Raw genomic sequence first — 16,365 nt, 5'->3', positions numbered from 1 at the left:
GTGGCAATGTTTTGTGGTCTTTCAAGGATTAAAGATTTTGAAATTGAATTGTTGACTTTAAGTTTGCCATTGGTCAATGTTGACCTCTGGCAGCAAGTTTTGAAATGGTGTAGTTTTGAAATGGTCTCCAAACTTAAGACTGGTTTCCAAACTTGAGACTGGTTTTCAAACTTGAGACTGGTTTCCAAACTTGAGACTGGTTTCCAAACCTGAGACTGGTCTTTGAGCTTATCTTTGTTACCTATAGGGCCCAAGTTGTCAAAGGGTCCAATTCTGATGTGATAATATACTTATTGGGCCCAAGTCTGGTGTATTGATATACATAAAGATCATAACTATGATATGTTGATGTGTTGATATATACTTACAGGGCCCAAGTTTGATGCTATGATATAGGGCCCAAGTCTCGTGCAGAGCCCAATTCTGATGTGATGATATACTTATTGGGCCCAAGTCTGGTGTATTGATATACATAAAGATCATAACTATGATATATACTTACAGGACCCAATTCTGATGTGATGATATAGGGCCCAAGTCTCGTGCAGAGCCCAATTCTGATGTGATGATATAGGGCCCAAGTCTCGTGCAGGGCCCAATTCTGATGTGATAGTATAGGGCCCAAGTCTCATGCAGGGCCCAATTCTGATATGATGATATAGGGCCCAAGTCTTGTGCAGGGCCCAATTCTGGGCCCAATTCTGATGTGATGATATAGGGCCCAAGTCTCGTGCAGAGCCCAATTCTGATGTGATTATATAGGGCCCAAGTCTCGTGCAGAGCCCAATTCTGATGTGATGATATAGGGCCCAAGTCTCGTGCAGAGCCCAATTCTGATGTGATGATATACTTTTTATGTCACAAGTTTTTTGTGACGAATGCTTTATTTTTCCAAGGAATGAAGTGCTCTGTTACCTAGTCTTCCTTTTATGGAAAACATGATAAAGACAGGAAAATATTAAATTGATTAAACAATTGGGAAGGAAGTTAAGGAACAAAATATTAACGTTTAAGTAAACAAATAGATAAATATAAATATATGTGGGAGAAATGTATGTGTGTGGTAAGGGGTGAGGGGGAGTGGAGAAGATTACATGAAGTCTGATATGTAATATCTGGTTTTGATGATCAGTAATATGCATCAGTGATAACCATGAGTATTAAATACTGGTACAGTTTGTATAAATGGCTAGATATGATATCACATATATACACTTTTATTGATGGTAAGATATGATATCACATATGTACACTTTACCCACAATCTGACTAAAGTGCTTGATCTTCTAAACGAAGATCTGAGAACGACCCATTCACATTCGTCTTCTGTATATTTTGGATTTCCATTATTGCTATTTTTATGTTATCCAATCAGACGACTTGTTCGATTGTCAAAGAGTAAGAAAAATATGCAGTTGTTCCAGGACTCGAACCAGGGACCCCTCGCTTACGAAGCAAGTGGCCTACCGACTGAGCTAACCGGCTATCTGATACCTTACGACATAAGAATTGTAAATATCAAAAGTCAATGCTACAGGTAGATTTGCAAGATGTTGTAAGCTAGGCTCTGATTGGCTAGTGAAAGGGCCGTCAGAACGAGGCAATGAATAGGTCGTTTTCAGATCCTATGCGTAGCGTAATAGGAGATGTACTTTAGTCAGATTGACTTTACCCATACAGTTTCAATTCCCCCACTACACCAAGGTATCATTAGAACAAATATTGAATATCAAATTAATTATTATCCTATATTACTTGTATATTTTTATTGTGAATATTGCTCTCAGAAATCTATTTTATTCATTCAAATTATTGCTCAGGATATAGGATATTGCCAAAATTGAGCACTGATCAAATTCTGGTATGAAGGTAAAAGTAAGCTGGTCTCCAAAAAATGTTTTTAGCCATATTGGAAGCTAAAAAGGGTTTTATTCAAAACTTGTATAAGACCTGTCAAATGTAATCATTCATAATCATTCAACAATGGTACTGATACGTCTCAAAGTAGTTTAGGTGTGAACACTGTCAAGTATATGATCAGTTTGCATGCTGTCTCTTCAGTTTCTTAGTTACACAATATACTGAATAACGTTACCAAGAAATTTGTAATAAATATCTTCACTTAACATTCTGTAAGATTTTTATACTCCCATCTCTGAAAGAGCAGGGCGTATTATGTGAACACCCATGGCTGCGGGTGGGAGGCGTCCAAAGCATGTTTGCTCTCTAAGTCGAACAGTTTTTATTGGATCTTCACCAAACTTGCTGACAATGTTTGTCCGCATAATATCTCGGCCAAGTTCGATAACCAGCCAAATCGTCCCAGGCACTCTTGGATTATGGCCCTTGAATTACTCGAAAAACAGCGAATTTAGCCTTGTCCGCTGTCTAAGTCAAACAGTTTTCATCTGATCTTCACCAAACTTGCTGACAATGTTTGTGGGCATAATATCTCAGCCAAGTTCGATAACCAGCCAAATCGCCCCAGGCACTCTTGGATTATGGCTCTTGAATTACTAAAAACTGCGAATTTAGCCTTGTCGCACTCTAAGTCGAACAGATTTCATCCGATCTTCACCAAACTTGCTGACAATGTTTGTGAGCCTAATATCTCGGCCAAGTATGATAACCACCCCAAGCACCCCAGGCACTCTTGGATTATGCCCCTTTAATTAGGCCAAGTTCGATGACGGGCATATTTTGTGACAGTCTGGCACTCTTGTTCAGTTTATGTTAAAAACCGATATAGCAGCTCTCCATATAGAGAAAATGCATAATTATGTTACATCACTACTTTCAATATTGCACATGATCTGATAGTCATAGCCCTAAAGGGAGGTAATCAAAACAATGAACTGATAAAGGGAGGTAACCAAAACAGTGGACTGACTATTAATTTCCAGAATGTTAATGACATATTCAAACATATGACAAATAATTATGTGAAAAAACAGTTATCGACAATAGGATTTAACAGGAAATTAATATATATTTTTATGTTCGTAACAAAAAATGTGGCAGCCAGATTAGCAACAAAGACATTGTGACCCTTAAACCATCAAATGTAAATATGTAATTTTAATTGTTGAACAGCCCTTCCACTTATATGTTTTAATTTGTATTAACATATTTTCAATCTGTTTTAGTAAAAATGTAAAATAGTTTTCGTGTGAACTGAACCAGTAGTTACATATTCATTCATCCAAAAAGGAAAATTTTGATGTTTCAGTTTCTATAGTGTTTATTCAATGAAAAATTAAATTAACTTACAGTAGAAACACTGTATCTTAAATGGGCGTGTTTGTAAAGATTTTGTACGCTGATTATGAAAAAATGCATTTCCTGAGATTGCATGACTGTACTGTGTAAATACGTATATATGCATGAAATTAAATATACTGTTTGGATATGATTGAATTGTCACCTAAATATACTTAACCTTGTATAAAATCGGAATATAAAACTAGTTTATATTTGATTTAGGAATTTGATTTGGATAAAAACCATAGATTTGTGTGATACATAGATTGTCCTTGTCACATGTGTCCAGTTAAAAAATATAGAATAGAATGAAATTTAAGATATAAATCGTGCTTAAAGAAGGAAGTATTTTAGTTGTGTTTCTTCTATTTTATCTGGAGTCTAGATTTCATTGTGGGAAATCCGTTTGACTGAAACACCTGACAATAGGTGTATATAGTGTGGATAGATAGAGTGCACGCATGTTTAAAAGAGTAGATTTGTGTATGATTTAAATAATTGCACATGTTCTTGTGTAATAATAGCTTATTCATTGTATATGGAATACATTTTAAGTTTTATTCTAACTTGGAATACTTCAGAGATAGCTGTATATAAATGAAAATGTAGTTTTGTACTGAGTTTTCAGTTTTAGTCATGCAGTGACTGTGATATAGAAAGTTGATTAGAGAAAACTCAGTGTTTTTTGTAGGCTTGGAATAAAACGGTTAACAGTTAACCCATATAAAACAACCAGCCAAAGGAGCGGCACAATGTGGCCGCAAGACAGGTGACTGTTAGTAAAATAGAACAAAAAGTCAATTTGGGGAGTTAACTGATTGGCTGCTTAAGACAGGTGACTGGTGAATACAAGTGACCGCTAAGTCACGTTCAACTGTAATTCATAGTCAAAAGAAAACTGATTGACAACTTAAAAGTACAAACGTGTAAAAAAAGAAACAATGTGAGGGAATAAAGTTATCAAAATGTTGAACATTATCTGACTGACATTTTAAAGTGATTGAAAATGTTGCGGAAATGTTTGTTGTTGGATTTGAAGCTACTTTGGGTGTATACATGAAAAGAAATGGATATAGTTTGATTTATAAGACATCACATTAGAATGTCAGTCTGTCTGTGGTGGAAAATAAGAAAGAAAAAGAAGGATAATCATTGTGAAGGTAGGGATCATTAAAATTTCACTATTTCTGTTGCTATGGTAATCATAACAGATGATGAGTTACACCCAAGATACAATATGGGGGGCGGGGGCTATATTTAAGTCATGTGCTTTGGTTGGTCCATTGATCAGTCTCTTTTAAATAACTACTCACCAGTTTTTACCATCATAATATGACAAGATACCCGCATGATCCAGGCCATAAGTTCAAGGCCAAGATCACATTTGGACACCAAATGTAGAAAAGCTTGTATACATTCTCCATATCATTAGCATGAACTGTTAACCTTATCAAGACGATTTGCAGAGTGCATGACTATGGTCACTAGTCCTAAGATCAAGGTCACTATTAAAGGTGGTCAATCACATTTAAACAACATTTAATGCCATTTTTTACTTTTTGTATATTCTGGTAGAGATCTGTTTAAGGAACAAAAAGACCCATTACATAGAGTTAGATTCCTATTAGAAATGTATGTTTTATTATTTTTTATAAAAATTTGTAATTACTCCTCTTTAATATAAAAGTATTTAAAAAGCTGAGTAATTCATTTTATTTCGATACAGTTTCTTGTTTTACGTTTGCGTTTGATAGACATACCAACTATTTAACAATCTGAACCGAACGGCAAGCTTTAAATCTGTGTGTAGCTTCTGAATTCATTTATTTCCAATCTATCTTGGTTGCGCAACCAAGATAGGCAAAGGGAGATAATAATAATTTTTTAAACTTGCGTTTCTATCGAATTCCATCTAAATACATAAATGTTAATGAAAATATTTTACAAATATATTACAATATATATTATATTTGGGCAACCAGGATAGGAAAATCAAATTTTAAAAATACCTCCAGTGAAAATCTAACTTGTATTAAGTGTTTAGTGAACATAAATGAGTGTAAATGATCAGATGATAAAGTTACAAGCAAATCCCTTATATGGCCAAAATCTGATTATCTGCCTTTAAAGGTCAAAGGTCAAATGGCTTTATGTCTTGTCTGCTACATGTCTTCTTAACCGCTGGAAGGATTTTCATTAAACTAGCATCTGACTGTTTCTTATTGATACAAACAGGCTGAGCACTTACCTACCATATATCAAAGCAAAGTGTAGGGGTGTTCGTTACCTTCTGTGATAGCTCTAGTTTAGACTGTCCCTGCCTGGCTATGTGTTCTTTCAATTTTCTTTAGCATTGTGTGTGAGAAAAGGTGGCTGCAAAGGAAATGATTCATTATGAGTCTGCTTACATATATGGTATTTCAGTGGCCTTGACCAGTTACCACTTATTATTAGTTCAATGGTATTAGTATGGTCAATTAATGCAACTGTGAAATCCTTGAAAATGGGTCTATATATGGGAATAATAGAGTGAGTATGTTGCTCACAGTTGTCAGTTTCAGATTTTTAAAAATCAGATATGGTTATAATGCAAAGTTAATTTTTGTATTCTATAAATAAAGTTGATAATGAAGTGGCATGTTTTAAGGTTGCACCCTTCTTTTGGTTCATTAAACCTACTTGTAAAGTCGGAGGTATGACATAGCGATATCTCCAGGAAGTTTACTAGTAACATACACTTTTGTTTGATACAGGTAATTGTTTAAATATTTGTTGATTTTTGATAAAAACTGGATGGGCCAAAAACCTTTTGTTTTAATCTTATGAATCATCTTTTTTAACTAAAACTTTACTTGTAGCCATAGAAATTAAAATTTTCAAAGTTGACTTTTCAGGGGGTTTTCATTGTTTTTTTATGCCCCCAAAGGGAGGCATATTAGTTTTGAACTGTCCATCCGTTTGTTCGTTAGTTAGTTAGTTAGTTTGTTCATTCGTCACAACGTTAACTTTTTGCATGAAGGCACTTTACTCGCAAACCACTGCACCCAGGACCTTCAAACTTCACTTGCTGATAGTACTTATTGAGTACACCACCCCTACTGACTTTGGGGACACCAGGTCAAAGGTCAAGGTCACAGGGGCCAACGTTAACTTTTTGCATGAAGGCACTACTCGGGAACCACTTCACCCAGGACCTTCAAACTTTACGTGCTGATAGTACTTTATGAGTACACCAACCCTACTGACTTTGGGGTCACCAGGTCAAAGGTCAAGGTCACAGGGGCCAACGTTAACTTTTTGCATGAAGGCACTTTACTCGTGAACCACTTCACCCAGGACCTTCAAACTTTACTTGCTGATAGTACTTTATGAGTACACCAACCCTACTGACCTTGGGGTCACCAGGTCAAAGGTCAAGGTCACAGGGGCCAACGTTAACTTTTTGCATGAAGGCACTTTACATGCGAACCACTTCACCCAGGACCTTCAAACTTCACATGCTGATAGTACTTATTGAGTACACCACCCCTACTGACTTTGGGGTCACCAGGTCAAAGGTCAAGGTGCTGCGGGGGCATTTGTCACCATTAGTGACAGCTCTTGTTTTCATATTCAGAATGACGTCTTAATTTTTTCTGAAGCAAAATGGACAATTTCTTTATTGACAGTCTTTCAATAATTTTGAATGTCACCAGTTACAGTCTATATCAAGGTCCCTAAATGTAAATAACTACCTTAGTAGCCTAGTGGAAGAACACCCACTTTGAGTGCAGAAGTTGTGCATTGCTCCCTGGCCGAGTCATACATCATACCAAAGATGTGAAAAATGGTACTTTAGTAGCTTCCTTAATTGGCACTGATAGTTCTAGGACTGGTTAGTTCAGTGACATTATAATGTGTCTATGGTGAGATATTCCAGTGAGGCAGCACTATAAAGTTGGGCATTGTGCTCACTGCTACCCGATAAGTTGTTGAGAAAAGGGTCTGGTCTTTGAGCTTGACTGTTCGAAGATAGTGAGAGCTTAATTCTGCTCACCTGAGTATTGGTGTAGCTGTTGCTGTCATCATTTCAATCACACATTGGTTAAAGTTTAGAGTGCAAATTCATATTTCAGCAATCATTGCATGTGTTGGATTGATACTTTATACAATACTTTCAAGTCACCAAACCTACTGAAATAACCAAGTAAGATAACTCTAGGTTGAATTTAAAACAAGGTATGGTCCGTTTTCCGTTTCCGAAAATTCAGTTAAAGTTTGACATAAAGAAAGTTAAGCTGTATCCTAAGAACAATTTTATTGGATTGAAAATGCATACAGTGCTTCCCAGTCATCAGATGTATTGACATAACCAACTCGGATAACTCTTGCTTGAATTTGATAGAAATCATTGCCCTTTTTTAACTTTGAAAATTCATTAAGTTTTGCATGCAGCTATAAACCAACTACCATATATGTATTGGACTGAAACAGGAATTAAATATACAGTGCACTATCACAACCATCACCAAATTTCTGATAAAAGTGTGGTGTGTTACGGATGAAGTTTTAGTCAAACAATTTCAGCTACTTTTTGTAAGTAAAACGCTGTTTAAATAACTGAAAGATAATATCAAAATTAAAGTAAATCTTGCAAACGACATGATGCAGCTTGGTACCATACCAGGTGATACAGTAATTTGTTTAAAGTATCCAGGGAGAGTGCCATGGGTTTGTTAAACCAGAAATAACAAAATGTGAACTAAATAACTCACTGGCAATAAATGAAGATTGATGATGCTGGGATGCCTGATTTTTGAAAAGTTCTAAAAGCTATGTTGAGTGATACAGGGCCTTTATTGCCATCTTGTTTAAAATTGATGTTAGGAAATTTTAGGAGAAATCAGTTAATAGTTTCCTCCAGCATTATAGGAAAACAACATTATGGTACATTGTGTTTATGTTCATGATGCGTGTATCAAAAATTATTTTAATAAAAAATATATGATTAACTAAAAAACACTTTTTCCCAAAACTCCATTTAATCTTACCACTAAGCTATGCGCAACTACTGTGAAACAGAGGCAGTGCGACTGTTTTAACAACATATATATCAAAAACCTTAACACTTCAAAAATCAATCATGTAGGTTTTATTCCTTTTATCCCCCCCAAAAAATTTGGGGGGAGTGGGGCAATGGGTTTTCCCTAGCGATACATCTGCCCTGTCTAATTTTGTCCTGCAACTTCAAAATTTTGATCCGGGTCACAAAACCTTACAGGATTTCTTTCATTGAAATTGTCTATTTATATTATGGTTTTGTCCGGGTATGACCGGGCACTCATTAATCTTCCCCAAATTTTTTCCCGGGGTGTTTTCGAAAATTTAAAACGCAGTTCTAGCCCCTAAAGTATCCATTTTACAAATAACAGTAAAGCAATTGATGACACTGGCTAAGGTAAGGTGTCTGACTTCCAGCAATTACCACGGGTTCAAATCATTAAGAATAATCTTTTTTTTTTAAATTATTGTACTGTAATGTTATCGCTTACATATTTTATTTACATATTTTAAAATTTTTTAGTTTTTTCCCCTCTTTGGTACTTTTTTTTGGGAACCTGTACATGAAATTTTGTCTTTTTTATCTAAGATACTTTTAAAAAAATTTTAAACCATTTTTTTTACAACGGGAAAATTGTTTTCTCTTAATAAATAACCAAAACACAAGATACTTTGATAAAAGGGTAGTAACTGCAAAAAATTTGAGGAAAAAAAAGGACGGCCAACTGGGACCGAACCCACAATCCTGAATTGTGGTTTTGACAGTTTAAAAGCTTGTCCGTTACAAATACTTGCAGATGTGACAGTTTACAGTTAAGAACAAATATGAATATTTTGTTATATCGCTATTTATTTCGGACACCGAAAATTTAATTCACGGGTATATACGGGAAAATTCATGAGTCCCGGTCAATACTTACGGACAATAAACATTTGCAAAAATGCTTTTTAGCTTTGCATATTTTGAACGTATAAAACAAAGTATTCAGGTAAAACCAGGGAATATTGGCCAAACCCGCACAGTTTTTTTTACTTTTTAAAATGACATAATATCATTGATTCAATCATCAAATTTTGATCATAAAAACACGTAATTTTAGTTTTCATATAGTAACAATATAAATTTTTTTTTTTGCATAATCTTATGATCATAAATGTAATTGAAGCCCTTTTAAAAAGATAAAACACAAAAAAAAAAATTCCTGCTTGCATCAAGGGATTGGAATAAACTTGTTTTGTGGGTTATTAAAAAAAAATTTAAAAACCCTAAAAAACATATAAAAGAAATTTCTTTTAATTTTTTTATATAGAATGAATTGGAAAAATATATAAGATTTGAATTTTAGAAACAAATATTTTTTATCGAACTCCCAAAACTTAGAAATACACATTAAAAATGCTAAAAAGGGGGAGGACAGTAAAAATCAATTTTGGGTTTTGTTACAACCAATAAATACAGATCATATAACGAATATGGTCAAACAAGTGAAAATGAAACTTACTTTAAAAGTTTCAACAATACTTACCAAAAAAAAATGAAAACGACTTTTTCAAAAGGGGACAACCCTTTTTACTGGATTTTATTTAATTTTGTTTTCATTATTAAACCCCCACAAACAAGGTTTTAGGGGGGAATAGAGTGGCTTTTTCTGCGGTCCGCGTCCTTTTGGTTTTTCATGTTTCTGGGCGTAAATCAAAAAACTTGACAGATTTAAATAATTTTTGGAACACAGGTGTAACATACAAAAAAACTGGTCATGTTTTTACTTTGAGGTCTAGGTCAAAGGTCAAAGGGCCAAAAACCCAGAAAAATTAAACAGTTTCCCAAAGATAAGTTTTAGAAACTTGGGCCCGACATAAATTTTGGGACATCAAAAAATCAGGTCAAGTTCGCTTTGAGCATAGATCAAGGTCCAATTTTTCCAGAACATTAAAGGGTTTCCAGAGATAACTTTAGTCACTGGGGCCCAGGATCCGAAAATTGATAGGGAAAGTGGGTCATGACCAGCAGATAACCTATATTTTTGGGGAGTAGGGCAAAGATCAAGTACATGACCCAAAAATTAAACCATTTCGGGCGATAAATTGAAACACTTTTCCTAGGATCATGGAATTTTATAGGAAGGTTGCAGACCAGCGATGATATCATTGATTTTTAGGTTTAAATTGGAAAAGGTCAAAGGCACGTGACCAGAACATTAAACCGGTTTTCCCGGGCAATAAATCGAGAATGTACGGGGCCCAGGTCACCAAACTAAAAAAGACCCCATTGATTTTGAGGTTCATTTTGACTTTGGCTTACTTCTGTACGAGGGGATTTTTGGGTAAAATTCTCACTCCTGTGACAGCTCTAGTTGTTGAAAAATGGCGCTAAATGAAATTAGAATATAGCATATTAGCATAGTGGGCTAAAATCTAACTATAAGTGTCCTTTTTTGTTTAATTACTACTATACACTTCAAATTAGGTTGTACAAGTGCTTTTATGAAAAGTGCATGTCTGCATTGTGTTAGATTTCAAGGTTCTGAATGTTTACATGTCAGAAATATCAGATAAATGTCCTGCAAGTACTAGTGTCATTACAAAGATAAGCTGTTTTACTACAAATTTAGTTAGAATTTTTTTAATATTTGATAACAAGGACTTAAAAGATTCTTGTTACTCTGGCCATTTGCTTATTTTGTTGCTGAGCTATGGGAAAGTAGTCTGGCTCCCTGGCTGCATGGTTATGTTTTATAAATACTGCAAACATTTTAAAGTAAATTTTAAGCCTCTTAAGTTGCACATTTTATCTGATGGCTAAACGTCAGGGGCAATAAAAATGTCAATACAGAAACAACCTGCTTGAGTTTCTCCCTCAGTTAATGAAGAAACTTATAATATTATATAAGAAGTATGACAGAACAAACATAGGGATGGGAGCCAGTCTACTGAGAAAGACAAATCCAGTGTTATGAGTGCTTAAGTTGTTGTTTGGCTAAAGGGAAATGGACGGACAAAGCTTAAGGTTATTGAGCGCTTACTTTGTTGTGTTTGGCTAATAGTAGCCAACTAAGGACAGAGAAAGAATAGCAAGAGTTATGATGTGTTAGTGGTTGATGTTTGGCATGAAAGGCCTAAAGTGGGACATAGGAAACCCAAACCCAGGGTTGTGAGTGCTTAAATTGTTGTTTGGCTAATGCAGAGGCTCAAGCACAGACAAACCTAAGGTTAATGAGTGCTTAGGTTGTTGTTTGGCTAAAGCAGAAGCTGGGACAGACAAAGCAAGAGTTATGAGTGCTTAAGTTGTTGCTTGGCTAAAGCAAAAGCTGGCTCAGATGAATCCAGGGTTAATAAGTGCCTACATTGTTGTTTGGCTAAAGCAGAAGCTGGTACAGATGAATCCAGGGTTAATAAGTGTCTACATTGTTGTTTGGCTAAAGCAGAAGCTGGCACAGATGAATCCAGGGTTAATAAGTGCCTACATTGTTGTTTGGCTAAAGCAGAAGCTGGGAAGACGAACACAGCGTTGATGAGTGCTTACATTATAGTTCAACTTAAAAATGCTGGGACACTCAAGCCTAGGGTTAATGATCAGTGCTTACACTATTGTTTGGCAAAAGCAAAAGCTGGGACACACAAACCCAAGGCTATGAGTGCTTAGGTTGTTGGTTTTTTTTGGCTAAAGCAAAAACTGTGACAGAGTAAGAGATATGAGAAGGAAGTCCTGGCAGAGCAGAATATTCACCTTTGTTACAAGTGGCAAATTACTTGTTTATATGGTAGTGTGTATTCTGAACCTATTGTGATTGAAATCCTGAAATACTTTTACAGACACAATTTTGCAATAAAACCATTAAAAACACACAAAATTTCAAACAGCATGTTTTCAAATATATTTTTATCGTATTGCTTGTTTTAGACAGAGATCATATTCGGCTTGCTTTGGATGCAGAAAAAACCCGACCTACAACAGTTCCTCAGGCAACCAGGACTGGTTCAAGGTCACCCAAAAATAGGTCACCGAAATCACCAAGGGCAAAAGATAAATCTCAGGAAAAAGAAAATCTCAAAACTGAAACAGTACCTAAAAAGGCACCAAGGTCATTGAAACCTACCTCAAGGTCGCCAAATGCATCACCTAGGTCAAATTCTCCAGTGCCCACTATTTCGGTGACCTACACAGATGTGGGTAACCTTGATCAAGGTCATGACCCCTTATATGACAATGTGACCCCAGATAGGAGGCACAAGAAGCATAGTGGCGATGAAAGGGGATTGCGGGGTTTGTACGATATGTCTTTGAATGTAGTGAATGTGGAATGCGGATTACAAAACATAATTTGATAGGAATAAAGAGTGATGCATGGGTGCTCAGGAAATGAACGAAGTGCTTCTAAATATTTGCAGGGAATGCTGATTTATAATAGTTACAGCATTTTGATGCATCTAGATAGATGATACGTGGAATTCTAATATTTGGCTTTTTTTATTGCTGCACAGTCAGTATGATATCTCACATAGCCCTGGTACAGAACACTGGTTTAGAAACTATGAAGAAACTGTTTTAATTATTTGTTCCTTTGATAGATAAGAAAACCTAGAAAAATTAGAATTCTGAGTATATCTATCAATTGATGGATTTTCATATTGTTTTTCAGGATTGGAACATGCATTTTTCTTTTAGTATATTATCTTTATGTTAGCATGTAAAATGTTTAAAGCACTGCATGTAATTTCTGGTTTATAGTCAACAATATTTCTGTCTGTGTAGAAAATCTTGTAAGATAGGGGCCAGAAAGAGTGTATCAGCAATTTAGGTGCCATTTTGCGTACTGCAAAAGTATTGCATTCAACTTAAAAAGAAAACATGGTCAGTTTGATTTACATTAGGTTGAACGTTCATGTTATTAAAAAAAAAAAAAACTTAAATATGCATCTTTGAATTATATGGAATTTTACGCTTATGAATAGCTATAATTATAAAAGAACATGTTTCACTGTAAAATAGATCAGAAATTTGCACTGTAAATGTTTTGCATTCAGTTCACAAAAAAGTGATCATTTTGGTTTGGATGAGGTTGAACATGCATGTTAATATGCATCGTTTAAATTATGCATACTTCTACACTTGTGAAAAGCTGTAAGAAGTAGTATATATGTGTTTCACTGTAAAATAGATCGGAAATTTGATTAAGACAAGGAAGTACTACTTAAAAAGTTTAGATACGTCTTCTTAACCAAAAAGACTGGTTTTGTTTTATGTTATTAATGCAAATCTGAAATTCATTGACTCACTTGTTATTGAAAAAAAATAGAAACAATGGTTTAAAGCTTTGAAAATTTGTTATTTAATCTCAAGGAAATTTATCTAAATTGTGATGTTTGGACACTCGAAATTATACAATCAATGATTTTTGGTTTGAAAGGAAGTGGATTTATATTTTAGCAGTGAATACGGTGTTTTTTTTAGTGAATTAGACTGGAATACTTCTGAAAATTTTACATAGGGCGAAAAAATTTAAATATACCAAATTTGGTAATAAACGTTTGAAAAAAGTTGCTCACTTTTACAGGTCGAACATCACAAAATGTTTACTAGGTACTACACAGGTCTGGTGTTTCCCTCTGTGAGTGATATTTCTGAAACAAACAAATATTCTTGGATACATACCTGGCAAAGGGGTGTTTAGTCCATTTCAAATTCACAATGAATTTGTAGCTTTTAACTTATGTTATATTAGGAGTAAAAATGCATTTTTGAGGTGAATCAAAACACTTTATGGTGATACTAACACTAGTTAAAACTGTCGTACAAACAGAAACTGTAGAATCTAGTGGGAAGATTTTCCTTTGAAACTATATTGGAATAAACTTGAAACATGTTTCGTAGATTTGCTGATTGGATTTTAGTTTTGTTTCGTGGCAAAGAGGCTGGCGAAGGTATACTAACATTTTTAGCTCGACTATTCGAAGAATAGTCTAGCTATTCTACTCACCCTGGCGTCTGCATCGGCGTCGGCGTCTGCGTCACACCTTGGTTAAGTTTTTGCATGCAAGTACATACAGCCATCATTTAAAGGCATATAGCTTTGAAACTTATTTATTCATTTTCTAGGTCAATTACCAACCTCAATGGGTCAAGTTCCATAACTCTGACATGTATTTTGAGCAAATTATGCCCCCTTTTGGACTTAGAAAATTCTGGTTAAAGTTTTACATGCAAGTTACTATCTCCAAAACTAATGCAGATATTGAGTTGAAACTTCACATGTGTCTTCGGGGTTATAAAACTAGTTGATATCAGCAAGTCCCATAACTCTGACCTCCATTTTGGCCAAATTATGCCCCCTTTTGGACTTAGAAAATTCTGGTTATGTTTTTGCATGCGAGTACATACAGCCATCATTTAAAGGCATATAGCTTTGAAACTTATTTATTCTTTTTCTATGTCAAATACCAACCTCACTGGGTCAAGTTCCATAACTCTGACATGTATTTTGAGCAAATTATGCCCCCTTTTGGACTTAGAAAATTCTGGTTAAAGTTTTACATGCAAGTTACTATCTCCAAAACTAATGCAGATATTGAATTGAAACTTCACATGTGTCTTTGGGGTTATAAAACTAGTTGATAGCAGCAAGTCCCATTACTCTGACCTTCATTTTGGCCAAATTATGCCCCCTTTTGGACTTAGAAAATTCTGGTTAAAGTTTTGCGTGCAAGTACATACAGCTGTTACTAAAAGGCATATAGATTTGAAACTTATTTATTCTTTTTCTAGGTCAATTACCAACCTCACTGGGTCAAGTCCCATAACTCTGACATGTATTTTAAGCAAATTATGCCCCCTTTTGGACTTAGAAAATTCTGGTTAAAGTTTTACATGCAAGTTACTATCTCCAAAACTAATGCAGATATTGAATTGAAACTCCACATGTGTCTTCAGGGTTATAAAACTAGTTGATAGCAGCAAGTCTTATAACTCTGATATGCATTTTGGTCAAATTATGTCCCCTTTTGAACTTAAAACTCTTTTGATATTTAACATTTTGGGTAATATTTTCCTGCTTCTGGGACAATATTTCGAATAGTCGAGCTTGGCTATCTTACGGACAGCTCTTGTTTACTGACTAATTAATAAGTATTTGCTGAATTTGTTTCTTTTAATAAATTGTAAAGAGTAGAATAAAGAATAGTATGGATGTTCATAATTCAGTTAACTTAATTAAGTTTCACAAGATATGTTATAGTGATTCTCAGAGCCAGAGTGGTTCTTTTATAACTTTGGAATGTGCAGTTAATAATTTTTTATTTCTATGAATCAATTTATTATTTCCCTTTTATTAATTTGCTCGCCTTTCTGTGATTTGAATGATCTTTGTTAACATTTGCATGGTCTACTTGATTCACTCTGAAACAATCTAGCTATGTAAAAATGTCTCTTTTTTTTGTTTTAAACTTTAAATATTTGTAAAGTTTGGTCAGGTGTGCTAGAATCTGATTAGTAAAAAAATATTGAAAAATTTACAAGTATATACAAAAATGGTTTTGTCACTTTTGTTTTTGTTCAGGGGCCTCCTTCTGCGGGGTTTTAAGGGCTGACTTTGAAAATGCCCTCACTAAATTTGGTTGACCCCACCCCGGGGGGTTGAATTTTTCATGTGGGAAGTCTCCCTGGCTTACGAAGGTCGGTGGTTCATCCGGGCCCCTCCCTTTTGATGAAATAATGCCCCCTGCGGTTTCCGGGAAGTTGCCAATGCCTGAATTGTGTAATGTTTTGGTCAATGTTTAAACCCCAACCAACAAAAAAAAAACAGTTGTTGTTTCAGGAAATAAGGCTTGACCATTTGGGTTTATGAAAAAGGACATTTACTCTTTTGTTTGTTTCTAAGAATAAGTTTACATAATTCTTCAAAATGTGTACAGGACACTTGTTGATCTATTTCAGTTGGATTATACTTCTGAATTCATAATTCTTTTTTTGTAAATTAAAAAAGAATTATATTCCAGGGTAATTTTTATAAAGCATGTAAAATCCCTTGTACAAGCCTAATTTTATACCTTTCAATGGTTAGGGGGCCC

General features: G+C 34.9%; 1 protein-coding gene across 1 annotated transcript in view; it reads left to right on the top strand.

Moving 5' to 3' along the window:
* The window catches only part of LOC123549783 (F-actin-uncapping protein LRRC16A-like), a 51,280-nt gene extending 35,509 nt beyond the window's left edge, over positions 1 to 15,771 (top strand). The window contains exon 18 of the mRNA XM_053546606.1: positions 12,203 to 15,771. Coding sequence (XP_053402581.1) covers positions 12,203 to 12,627 — 425 coding nt within the window. The 3' untranslated portion in view covers positions 12,628 to 15,771. The remainder of the gene's footprint in view (positions 1 to 12,202) is intronic.
* The last annotated feature ends 594 nt before the right edge of the window (positions 15,772 to 16,365 follow it).

The sequence above is a fragment of the Mercenaria mercenaria genome, chromosome 6 (genome assembly GCF_021730395.1).
Source record: "Mercenaria mercenaria strain notata chromosome 6, MADL_Memer_1, whole genome shotgun sequence".
Lineage (NCBI taxonomy): Eukaryota > Metazoa > Mollusca > Bivalvia > Venerida > Veneridae > Mercenaria > Mercenaria mercenaria.
Note: the sequence above shows the minus strand (reverse complement) of the source record. Positions and strands in the feature narration are given on the sequence as shown.